The sequence below is a fragment of the Labrus mixtus genome, chromosome 2, assembly GCF_963584025.1.
Source record: "Labrus mixtus chromosome 2, fLabMix1.1, whole genome shotgun sequence".
Classification (NCBI taxonomy): Eukaryota; Metazoa; Chordata; class Actinopteri; order Labriformes; family Labridae; genus Labrus; species Labrus mixtus.
In genome coordinates this window covers 5941858-5954499 of record NC_083613.1, presented here as the reverse complement: position 1 = coordinate 5954499, position 12642 = coordinate 5941858, and the positions used below count along the sequence as shown (strand labels likewise).

The window sequence follows — 12642 nt, the reverse complement described above, 5'->3', positions numbered from 1 at the left end:
ATAGATGTAGTGGAGGTGTAACTCCACTTATATAAAGTTATTGAAAGATGGTTAGAATTCCTTTTATGCCTAAATAAGATGATTGAAACATAACAAATACAATCATATCTAGCTGTCTGATCAAGTCACTACCAAGGGTTAACTTTTTGTTGTTGTCTTTGAGTGATTTGATGAGTTTGCAAGTGAGCCAAAAGGTGGACTCTATAAGTCCGTGAGCCGACCAATCATAGCTATCAGCTAGCCTTCGCTCAGCCACCTCCTTCTTACTCCCCAAAAGCTAACAGCGACCTCTACTGTCGATCCCCTCTTGCTGTGGATTTAGTGTATGTGTTCTGATCCATAGCTGACTTAATGAAATTTGAAACAGAACCACTTCAAGCTCAGCCTACTACACAACGTCCAGCTATTACCTGGAATTAGAACGCAATCGGAAGGTGATAGAGTGGGCTGATGGCGTTTCCATGGAACGGTCAATGAAAACATTTCTTATTCGAATTATAATTTATATAGGCTATCATTTGTATACATTTTAAGAGCGATCTTTAATTAAGGTCGACCATAAAGTCATATATGTTTTAGTAAAGCAACCACTTTACAGAACAACAAACAAGTTGCTATAGCATTATCAACCAAATTTAATCTCATCGGATGGTTGATGGTTCGACATGTCCCTGGTGGTCTAGTGGTTAGGATTCGGCGCTCTCACCGCCGCGGCCCGGGTTCGATTCCCGGTCAGGGAACTACTCTTTTTTTCGGTTACTTTTAACTTCGACGAACGTGTGAACTATAAATCAAAATGAATAATAATCTATGATCATGAGGGGTAAAAATAGTTTCCTCTCAAAAAAAATAAAAATGTCAGTAAATAAATGGCGGCACAAAACAATTTGTCCTTCGAGCCGGATTTGAACCAGCGACCTAAGGATGTCCGTTTATCACCTACAGTCCTCCGCTCTACCAACTGAGCTATCGAAGGGACATGCGCTGTGTGGTACTTTATGATCAATTTATCAACACTGAATGATGAACAGAAGCTTCATTACAGACGAGAGGTTGAAGATAAAATGTTCTGCGGTTCACGTTATGTACCAAAAAAATAGCACAACACAGCCCGGAAGTTACACCCATTCTTTATTTTTTCTTGTATTAATCACTCATTCATACTTAGCAATTACTTTTGCAGTATATACAGTTTGCTTTCATCACGTGTTGAAGCTCTCCATAACAGCACCTCTGATCATCTGTTTCCCAGCCCCACTGCTCTACACAAGTCGACAAGTCATTGAGCTCGTATCATATTCACTGACAGATGTTTTTGGAGTAGATGCTGTCTTCAGTTGGGATGAGAATTGATGAAGGGAAAGAAACAGACATTTAAAAATGCAACAAAACTGAAGTTCTGAATTATTAGTCACAGATGTTTGCTACATTGCTAACACGGCCTCAGACCCTGAAAATGGATCAAAACCTTTTTATGAACAATCTGCCTCTTTCAAAGACAACTGAGGTTTGTGTTCATATTTCTTAAAATAACATAATCGTCATACTTATAAAATCCAATTTAGAAAATAAAGGGAAATAAGACTAGTTTTGCAACTCAATTTACTTCATTAGCTTTGAAAACATGCTGTCATCGTTCAGAGATTGGGCCTGACAGAGAAAGAAAACTGCAACAACACAAAAGGAAACAATGTGAACAATGTTTTAAAAAGAAGAAACATAATTTTCACTGTGCCACCTGCACTTCTGCTGCTAAATACAGAGTCGTTAGGACATAATGTAAGAAATTTAAAAAAAGAGAAGATTTTTTAAAATGTTGTACTGCAAGAATACATTTAAGTTGAGGAAAAGTGCCAAGAATAAATGTCCTATCAAACATGTTGAAAGATATGTAGAGTGAAAAGTTAGTAACAGTTTAAAGTAATGTCAACCTTGAAAAAAAGACTTGACACTAAAACTTTACTCTAAATGTTTTGATCAGAATTTAGACTTCTTTCTTAAAACTGTTTTCATTATGTTTGTGATGAGTAAAAACAAAGAATTAAGGAAATATTGAGAACTAAGTGTTAAAACCTTAAAAGGTTGTCATGTAGGTAAGGGACAGTGTGTTTGGACATTTCTCAAATTGCATTAAAAAAAAAAAATCTTCCTTCTTATTAAATGTAATATTTATTATTTCTTACAGTAGGCCCTATTCCTCCTCGAGAGCCTTGGAAATGAGCGACAGTCCAAAATCTGGATGATAATTCAACTAATCTGCTGTGAAAACATCCCTCAGAGCAGAACAGAAGCAGGACAGACAACAGCTGGAAAAATGAATTTCTACCTCACAGAAGAGCAAGTGTACATGTTTTTTTTTCTTTTTACTTGCTATTACAATTCATTACACTTTACACTCAAATAAAAGTCTACCATCAGATTCCTTTTCCAAAGAAAAGACAATTCAGCTTAACTTCTGTACACATGAAAGAAAGACTTTGTATTTCACAATACTGTCTTTGTAAACCAATAGTAACAAATGGAAAAAAAACAACAACAACATATTTATCATAAGATACAAAATGAAAAAGGTGATTTAATCTATTATAGTGTCAAGGAAAATGCTATTAAAAACAGAAAAGGTGTAATGATATTTAATATAAAACAAGAACATAATTAAAAAGTTACCGTACAGAGAGCCATCATCAGTCATCATCACAGTGTGAAGATGATGGGAGTTTCATGGAGTACCAAAATAATACCCTAAACCGGTGGTTTGTTGGGAGTATACACAGTACACAGTTTATCTCACACACTAGCGCGCACACACACACACACACACACACTCACTCACTCACTCATAGGTCTTGTAGCGATGTATAAAGGGTCTTTAACAGACCCAACTCAGAGACTGGGCGGTTTGTTGAGGAGTCAAGAGAGGTGGAGAAAAGAAGAGGAGGGACTTAAACATGATTTATGATCAAACAAATGCGTCTGGTTTCATTAAGGATGGGCTCATAAGTGATCAATTAAAGATCCCATGTTATCGTACCCGTCACAGAACGCTTCTTCTGGTGCTTTGCGTGCGTTACGTTTTTACTCTTCATCATCGTTCAGAAAAGCCGATCTGTTAGAATATTGATCCAGTCAATTCAAACTATCACAGGCATTGTGATGCTGCAAAAGCCAATCAGGAGCAAGTACAGTTGAGTTACTTGAAATATGTGACATTGAAAGTCAAAATGTGAATATTTCAAGTCTTTAATAATCATTAGTTAATCCTTTATTACATGTAAAGCTATGTTCTCATGCGTGCCGAGTTCAACTGCAGGATCTTTTATAATTATTTGTTTTAATTGAATACAACCACTTAGTATTTGTCCTACCAGATATGTTGTAACACCAGTTAGAGTGGTGTCAGTGAATTTATTCTAATCTGGAAACACACTGCTCCGGAAACTTTGTCTGGATTTACTTCACCACATCGAGCTACTAGAGGCTGACCAATACCAAGTGTTTTCTCTCAGCTGTGGAGCACATGTTCATCTGTCTCCAGTGAGTGGCACTTTCACTTCATATAGCCACTGATCATCTAGAATCAGAATACAGCATTATGACGCAAAACATGAAGAACTGTGGCTCTGATTTGATTGCACATATTTAAAAAAGATGCCAGAAAGACCTACTTCACAATGCAGGTTTATAAAAGTCTTAACTGATGTCAACAGGATGAGGAAATAGCTCATCGTGTCGTCAGGAGATTTCCCAAAACAGCATCAAACACTTTTGTATCCAGTCAAAGTAAAAAAAAAAAAGAAATAAGCTTTTCTTCTGTGGCATAGATATGGGACCATCATTTGATGTCTTTTTTAAGCGTTGTATTTTACCAGAATATGACTGGTGGCAGGTTCCTTGGATATTTAAGGGTCTGGATTTGTAATCTTGATGAATGGTGGTCCAGTATTAATGATGGTAAAAGCAGGATTGTATCATTGCTCGTTTAAACACTGGGTTGTCTCAGTAGTTAATGTATTACCTCCTGTCCTCTCCATTCCCCTGACTCCCAACACTCTGCCCAATCTTACGGTCTCTTGCTCCAGTAACAAACCCCCCTCAAATGCTCACCCTCGTCAGCTCATTTTTTCATATCGGTGCCTCCCTGTTAGGGGGGAACACAACAGCAATGATATACATGTGAACCGTCAAAAGAATAAAAATAAAAGACAGATATATCAGTAAATACTGGTACCTGTGTGTATCTAAGGTTAACTTGTACCGCAGTGGCTCAAAAGTAAGACTCCAAATAGGCCCAAAGTGACTCAGCCTTCGTTTGGTCTTTTGTCATGTCACATATGCAGGTCGTATAAAAAAAAACCATCGAGTCAAAAGTAAGAGGTAAAGTATGGAATGATGTTACATGAGGGTTATAGTAACAGTGATGAAAAAAAAAGTAACAAAAAGGTAGATAAAACTCATAGTAACATTTGGATTTGTTCCAGTAGCTTCCAGACAAAAATGCAGTTCCAGCAGTTTCACCACAAGAGGGAGCAACAGCACCACAGTCCAACCACGTGCAGGCAGGTGGTTTCAAAGCACACACAGACAGAGCGTCTCTGACCGTTTCTTTGTGTTAACAGCGATCTCTAAAGTACCGTACAAGTTAATTTTTACCCTACTCATATCCTACGCTACATTCATGCACCATCTTTTCCATCTTTCTGCTACATCAATCCTTCTCTCCTTCCCCCTCCTCCTCCTCCTCACTCCCCATTTGCTCCGACTGCTCTCTCTTTGTCCCCTCTCTCCCAGTTTTCTCAGTTTTCTAACATTTTGCCATCTTTTCTTGGTTTTCTCTTTCTCTCAGTAAAGTAAACTTGTTTTTTGTCCTGGATGTTAGTACCGTTTCATTCACACTTCTCCATGTTAAGTACCTATCTCTAGAGGCTAAAACCATGAGTGTGACCCTCCTCCTCTTTGTTGCTTTCCTGTCTGTGCTGCGGCTCCCTTTAACTCCCATCCCCCCTCCATTTTTTTTTTGCTGTTTGGATCGACTCACATTGTCAGCAGTGACACGATCGACATCTTGAAAAGTAGTTACCTCTGCAAAAACAAAATCAATCTTCTACAACCCCCTGCATCCCCCCTTCTGTTTAAGTGCTGGCAGAGAGAGTCTGTCTCAGTCCAGGACCTCTTCCTCTTTTCCTCCATCGGCTGCTTCTGCTGTTACTTTAATTCTCGCCGTCTTAGTTTCTTCTGTTTTTCCTCTCAGGCGGATGTATCCTCGTTCTCTCTAACTCATCCTTTCACTTTTCCATCATTGCGTCATCCTCTGTGATGCCCTGAGCTCGGAGCTCCTCCAGGACATTGTCCAGGTGTCCGGGATCGGGAAAACCGTGGCCCGTCAGGTTGGAGCCGAACTCCGTCTTATGGTGGACCTAAAACAATGGAGCAGAAAATGTTGTTTTCATTACAATAGATAGATAGCTAGGCAGGTAGGTAGGTGCTTGTGTTTCAGTGACAACAAAGCTCATGTGGAAATAATACAAACTACATTCAACCAAATAAACACGTGAGTGACAAGTTGAATAGGACTGCAATATTTTCATAAACTATCAATATGTTAATCATTTGTATGGTTTATCAATCACTCATTCAGTCTGTCAGATGCAATACATTTGTGAATAGGTGCTCTTCACAATTTCATGAGTGTGTTCAAATCGCTTCTCTAGTCAAAACTCCAAGATTATTTTTTTTACATCAAAACAAAAAGCTGAAAATCCCTTACTTTTAAATTGCTGTAACCAGCTTATTACATTTTTTTCTCCAAAACAATGAATCGTTTATCAAATTAGTCAAAATCAAATAAGCAGTTAATGTTCTCCCAAGCAACATAGCTTTGATATGACACCACTGTCATTATAATGAATATTAATACTTTTCTACTTCACTTACTTTTGTACTTCCTTTCTGAACTTCCTGAATTCCCCCTCAGAATGAATGGGTTTATTTACCATACTTCTATTGATATTCTATTCTGCACTGTTTCTTTACATCTCTTATTTATGACACTCTATAGTATTTGTGAACATACCTCGTTCCAGATGACGGTGTCGGACTCTCCCGTAGTGCTCGAAGTACCAACCGAGAAGATCAACCTGCGGTCCCATGCTACCAGGAGCAGTCTCAGTACCTGCAGACAGGTGAGACAGGGATGTGTTTAAATATACTTGTATGAAAGTATGAAACTCATGAAAACAGTCGTCCTGCGCGATAGAAATTCTTATTTGAATAATTCTCTTAAAATCTAGGATCAAAAATAGTAATAGCTAGAACACTTAACTTACATTTAGGAGACCCATACTTTAGTTAAACCTAATATCACCTAATATGTGGTAAAACTAGGATAAATATTTTGAAAAATGGAGAGAGGTTAGTATGGATGGACTCAAGGGAGGAGGGGGCTTGGGAAGACAGCTCTCTCTAATGTTTCCAATTAGGACTGCAGTACCCATTCTAACACTAGGGGTCAGAGTTACATATTTCTCCAATAAACGGTATCACAATGAGGACAAATCATAGACTTTAGGGAGGAATACCAATTAAGGCTTTGCATTTTTTTCTTTTTGCACTTTATAAAAAAAAAATATATTAAAAACTAAATCATCCGCAGAGTTCAAATAACATAGAAGTTATCAAAAATACTCTGTCCATGCTTCTACAGGTAATATTTTCTTGGATCAATATGTAGTAAGTGTTTATTCAGTGAAATTAAGTGAGAATGTCTAATGTCATGTCTTCCTTTTTGCAATTTTTCACGTACAACAACAATTTGCTTTCATCAGGTATTATGGTTTACTGACTTTTACTATAGGCTGTAATCCAACAGATCTGTTTTTTGGAAATAATCCAAAACATGATATTATTAAAAAGCAAAAGCATCAATCAGGGTTTTTAGGGTTGAGCACAGATCTATATATACCTTGCGTCCTTTCTCGCTGTCTGGGAGGTAGCAGTGTCGGGGAAAGCCTCTGGCAGTGAAGGGCTTCCCTGGGTTGGGATGCTCTGGTCCCTGTAAGGACAAGGGCAGGTTTAAAAAACTAGTTCAGAAAAAATAAATTTTCACTCTTTTTCTATTGATAAAGAAATAATTAGTATTTATTCAAAGTTGGAAACTGTAGCATCATATCTATTGTTTGGTATAAGATGCTAATCAGTCCTTTTTTTTCTTCTTGATGTTCCAATAAAATCAAAAGAGTTTAAAGTAAAGGTCAGAGGTAAACATTTCCAACAACCAATAGGAACTATCTCTGCAACACCAAACAGGAAGCAGCAAACCAAAGGCTGCTGTGTAAGACACCAAGGCTTTGAACATCTTTTATCTGTGACTGAAAAGACCGTCCATGTGAGAGAGTTTCAGACTTCAGCGGTATAAACAAATCTGCCCATTTCATCCATGATACAAGAATAAAACCAACACCACAGCCTTCTGGAGTACCTGAATGCCTGGTGGTATGTTGTAGATGATCCGTACGCTTTTGCAGTCGGGGTGTCCAGGGAGAGAGTGAGGGATGACATGGTACTCCATCTTCCCTGCCGGCTGGTTGCCCGTCTTCACGCCGTAGATGGTTTTACAGGTTGGACACTGAAGACTAAAGAGACGTTTGTGTGATTAAAGCGAGCGCTCATAAAGCTGCAGATTAGAGTGAAAATAAAGTGCGACGGTCTCTCTGTGGTCAACTTACCTTCCGTCCTTGTTGCCATTATTATACATGGCCACCAGGCACTGGAAATGGTACTGGTGTCCACACTGCGCTAGACGGCCGACTGACTCTGCCCGAGACACAGGCCCCACCCCTGGACCCTTATATCCAGACGGACCCCCCAACGGCTCCATGCAGATTGTACAGTCCTAGAAGAGACGAGGAAAACACACATGTATACATATGTTTAGAAACGTTATCCCTCCTTTCAATGTGAAACCAACTTCATGTGATATAAGTGAGCATGTTTTTGCCACAGACAGGTTCAGATTGTCACCACAGTTTCTGACAACAATATTAACCAAAGTATCAGTTTATGGATAGAACATCTTTTAAAGATAAATATCCTTTATAAACATACAAAGACCTGTTTTTAAAGAGACCAGACTGCATTGACAAAAGCCACGATTCTTACCTGGGGAATGTGTTTAACTCGTCTATTGGATCCTTGATCAGTTTTTAAAAAAAAATCTGATATTGTGTGATTTTAATTTTTGAATACACGGTTAGTTTGATCAAAGGAATGATTGGTTTAATACACAATAACAAAGAAAAACAATGTGCAGATGAAGACAGAGGTTTACAAACAGCTGCCATGTTCTGGGAGATAAAATGATTGTTTTTGTCAATGGAGTCTGGTTCCTTAACAAGGAGCAATGTAAAAGGTGCTTCTGATCTAACATAAGGATCTAGCTCACAGATGGCAATGCTCTGTGGGATCCTTCCTGTAACATTTTCAGACTATGAGTGTCATAAGATTTGCTGCCATTAAAGTGTTTTTTCAAGGCTGCATGCCGTAATGATCTACTGGAGTCATTCCAAAACTACCTGTACCTATAAGCCATTCACACACACACAGTACAAAACTAAACATATAGGTTTAAAAATACTGTAATGATACTGTCATTTACGAGCTGTAGATTCATATTTGTCATACCTCCTCTGGTGGACTTTTTACTTTCTGCAGATACTTCTTTACCACCTCCTCTGGAGTTTTACCTGCAGAGAGAAGAGAGAGGAAACAGGTTTTTAAAAATGAGTGTCACACCTGCAGCTTACTCAGAGGCTTTTGGATCGTCATTATCAGAAAACAGGATTTTAAAATGGAGACGTTTCAAACAGGAAACACAAATTCTTGCTCACCCTTGCGAGCCTGCTTCTTGGTGGTCTTCCTGCAGCAGTGACCAAAGCCTGGCACGGGTTTGATGTCGCTTTTGCTGACTGGCGGAGGGTGCAGCACGAGTTTAGGAGGCCGGGTCAGACACACCGGCAGAGCAGCAGCACTCATCAGGATACCTGTGATCCCTGAAACACGGCAGAGAGAAAGTGGGTCATTCCCTCGCTTCTTGTTTTAGTGAAATAAACAAAAGAAGCTCATCAAAGTTTGAACTTTGTGCACTAGTGAACAGCAGCATATTGTGTGTTTTCTTACCAGCCAGTGCAGGGTGAACAGGACTGGATCCATTGAGGTTCTTCACTGGGACGGTGGGCACGCTGCAAAAAGAAAAAAAAGTATTTAGCTCAATGTCTTTTTCTACAGGATAAGGTGCCAGGGAGACAACTCTCATAAATACTCACTGAGAAAAACAGATGACAGTCATTTCAAAAAGTGAAACGTCACAGTCAGGAAATGTGCAGAAAGACAGAAAAAGGCTGAAAACGTTCAGCTTACTAAAAGAAGTGACTCAGTCTTATATGTATCTGTGCTGTGATCTCTCCTTGTCAGACAGTCGGTTGTTGTTGAGCAGGCAGAGAGTATGTGAACGACCGCTCCTAGCTGTGTTTGTGTTTATGAGAGCTAATCCACAGAGTTTCTATCCACTCAGTGAGCTCAAAGAGAAGGACGTCACAGAGCTGCTCACTGGGGATTACCTGCCCGGTCACAAAGCCCATCATCATCATCATCATCTCCAAGTAACAAAAACACAGACTTACAGCTTCCGGTTTTCCTCAAAGGATTTTTAGGAACCATATCTATCTGGTATTTTTTATGACGGTGATCCACAATTCTAACTTGTGTATACTTATAAGAACTTTAGTGTTCATTTATTGAGTCTGGCATACTCTGCTATGTACATTATTATATGTGGTATGTGTGTTCAGAAGACTGTTTTTCTGACTATCTGACCACATTATAAAAAAGGCTCACAATGGAGATCAGTCTTTTTGTTTTGAAGTGAGATAACATTTCTGAAAACGGTTTTCATCGATCTCTTCCAAGCCAGCAGACTCCATTGACAAAAAGACTCCTGCGCAGAACCAGCTGTTGCCAGTCCACCACTAGCATCGACTTCCTCTTTGGCAAAGACATTTTACACAACTGCTGTGTTCGATCTGAAGAATGAACCATTTCAAATACATAATGAACATACAGGGCAGCAGCAGAACCAGGAACTCCTGTATCCTCTGATGTTTCAAAATAAAGTTGTTTTTGTTGATGGAGTCTGGTTGGTTTTAAACTTTGAAGAGCGCCTTCTCAAAGTTGTTTGTGATTAAAATGAGCCTCTCACTGTGAAACTAAAAGATTGTATATTTGTAGATTTTTCAAAGAAGATTACTTAGAAACATCACCAGAGGCTGTCGATGACAAATTTAGCACTTTTAATTGGACATACTTTATTTTGGAGATTTTCCCCCGAAGAATTGGCTTGCAGTCTGTTTTGAGGTTGAGTGCTCAAAAACACGATGACTAACATTTTTTTTTGCGCCTGTGAGTCATTTAACCCCAAAACTCTGAAAAAGCCCTGTTCTAAAAAAAATAATATAGGATGACCCTTTAAACTCTGAGGACCAGTGAGAATAAAATACTCAGCTGATGACACAATGTGCCAACACAGACACTCAACTGGGGTCAGAGGCAACGAACATAGTAAGTTATGGACTACACTGATAAATCTGAGGCTCTTAAAAAAAAACACAAATGTGGTTGGCAGAGAGTGTGTGGCTAACACATGTTGAGGAATCTGGTGGCTGTATTTAAGCCAAAAAATGTCTGATAAAATATCTGCTGGAGGCAACAAAAAAAATCAGACACTGGCTGCCTCCTCTCTATCGCCGGAACTCTAAAAGGGGCCACAGCTGACCCCTGTGATCACGCACACCTGCTAACACACACATGCAGGACCCAGTTTAGTAATGATCCGTTGTTTCCTGTTGCTGGTTTAACTTTAACAGGCTCTCTGTCGATTCGCTAAGCTGCTTTCACTCAACTATTCTAAGCCACACGTGGCGACACTCGTGTTATTGACTCATTGGGATTTGTGTGTGTGTGTGTGTATACGTGTGTAATACCACTTTTGTTTGTGTGTTATTTCAGTTCAATTAGAAATTAGTTACAGAAACCAAAACCGCTTTTGTACCAGCTGTTAAGTAAGGAAACTGTATTCAGGAGCCAAACTACTGATCAAGCAGCATGTGACGGCTGTGTGTGTGTGGGGGGGGGGGGCTTACTTTTTTAAAGTGGAATAAGGTCATTGGCCGTTAATGACAGTTTACTAATAACACAAGCAGTTCGATAAACCTGAACTCCATTTTTATTTAGAGAGAGCTTTTTAAAAAAATCTGACAACAAAAGGCTGTGAAATAAAAAAGCTGCATCATTTGTAACAAAAAGAGGACGAGCTTGTGAACTTACTCAATGCCACAAACATTTTAATGATCACAATGTTTCCACCAAATGGTCTTAAGTCAGGTGATAGTTTTTTCAAAATCAAGGGGTCACATCCTTACATCTGGATTTGGACACAAACAGGCTGACGGCAGGGGCAGTCGCACCTGGCGATTTGCATACAAAACCTCTCCTGCTCTGTAGCAAAGTGTTTGGCTTTTTAAGATTATAAATACAGCTGTGTGGAGCCTCAATCCCATGTTCTTGTTTTAAAGTAAAAAGACGAGGTCTTAAACTACTCCAACAACCACGCTGTGAGTCTGCATGGCTGAATGTGGCCACCACCATCACATAATAATCACATCAAGTTTTACATCTACAGTGATGATTAATACACGCGTTCTGCTGTCGTATGCACTTAAAGTGGTTTAAGATCTTAAACTTATAAAGATTTAGTTTCCCGTAATTATAAGACGAGGCTGATGATGACAGCATCCTCTGTTGTCAAGAGGCTGCCTGCCAATCAAAGCTGGGGAACTCCTCCATTAGATGTGCCCTGGATCCAGTCAATGAAGGCCAGAGACAATGATCTCACACACATGCACAACCCCACGCGCTAATCTCTCGTAGGCAGTCAATGAATCTATAAATATCTTTAAGGCTGCTGCATTAGCAAGGAAGTATTTACAGTATGATGTGTGAAGGAGAGCGGGGGGGGGGGGGGGGGGGGTGTTGAGTCACGTCTGATCCGCTTCTGGATAAGCTTCTTGTGGCTCGTTAACACACTTTCAAAGCTGACCCAATGATGTACGCATGAAGCACACATTCACACACGTACACACTTATTTACACACACAGAATTTGTCTGTCTCACACCTCTAGAAATAGAAAATAAATAAATAGGAATAAATGTTTGTAACCACTTTGCAACAGTGTTTCATAAAATACTAACTGTTCAAACGAGTTGAGATGTTTGCTTAAAGCTTTCACATTTATACAATTACATTCAATAAAAAAAAAAGGATAAAAAAAGGACTGAGTAAAGTCAGGGAGGGCTTAAAAACTGATACTGATTGGCTGGAACAGCTGAAGTTTGTTACATCATCTCTAAGAAGTCAAAATGTCTTCGAAAAAGGTCCTGAGGGAATTTGAAATTCATTTGATGGTTGTTTACCTTTTCCATTAGGTTATCACTATAAACTTTTTAAACTGTTTTTTTAATTTGTTAAGTAAAGAATAATAAAGAAACTCTTCAACATGTTGATTTCCTGAAGTAAGTGTGGATTTTTGGAGCTC

The 12642-nt window shown here is 39.1% G+C and overlaps 1 protein-coding gene and 2 non-coding genes across 4 annotated transcripts in view; 1 reads left to right on the top strand and 2 right to left on the bottom strand.

The window, feature by feature from the left end:
• Positions 1-668: 668 nt before the first annotated feature.
• trnae-cuc (transfer RNA glutamic acid (anticodon CUC)) lies at positions 669-740 on the top strand. Its single transcript has one exon. It is a non-coding gene; the product is annotated as a tRNA-Glu (tRNA).
• Positions 741-890: 150 nt separating this feature from the next.
• Positions 891-976, bottom strand: trnay-gua (transfer RNA tyrosine (anticodon GUA)). Its single transcript is given in 2 exon segments — positions 891-926; positions 940-976. It is a non-coding gene; the product is annotated as a tRNA-Tyr (tRNA).
• A 138-nt stretch (positions 977-1114) lies between these two features.
• The window catches only part of LOC132982148 (E3 ubiquitin-protein ligase DTX1-like), a 36111-nt gene continuing 24583 nt past the window's right edge, over positions 1115-12642 (bottom strand). For both annotated transcript variants that reach the window (XM_061048477.1, XM_061048469.1), the window contains exons 5-12: positions 9172-9233; positions 8883-9044; positions 8677-8738; positions 7722-7888; positions 7475-7628; positions 6959-7048; positions 6071-6169; positions 1115-5414 (exon numbers count right to left, since the gene is read on the bottom strand). In XM_061048477.1, coding sequence (XP_060904460.1) covers positions 5283-5414; positions 6071-6169; positions 6959-7048; positions 7475-7628; positions 7722-7888; positions 8677-8738; positions 8883-9044; positions 9172-9233 — 928 coding nt within the window. In that variant the 3' untranslated portion in view covers positions 1115-5282. The remainder of the gene's footprint in view (positions 5415-6070; positions 6170-6958; positions 7049-7474; positions 7629-7721; positions 7889-8676; positions 8739-8882; positions 9045-9171; positions 9234-12642) is intronic.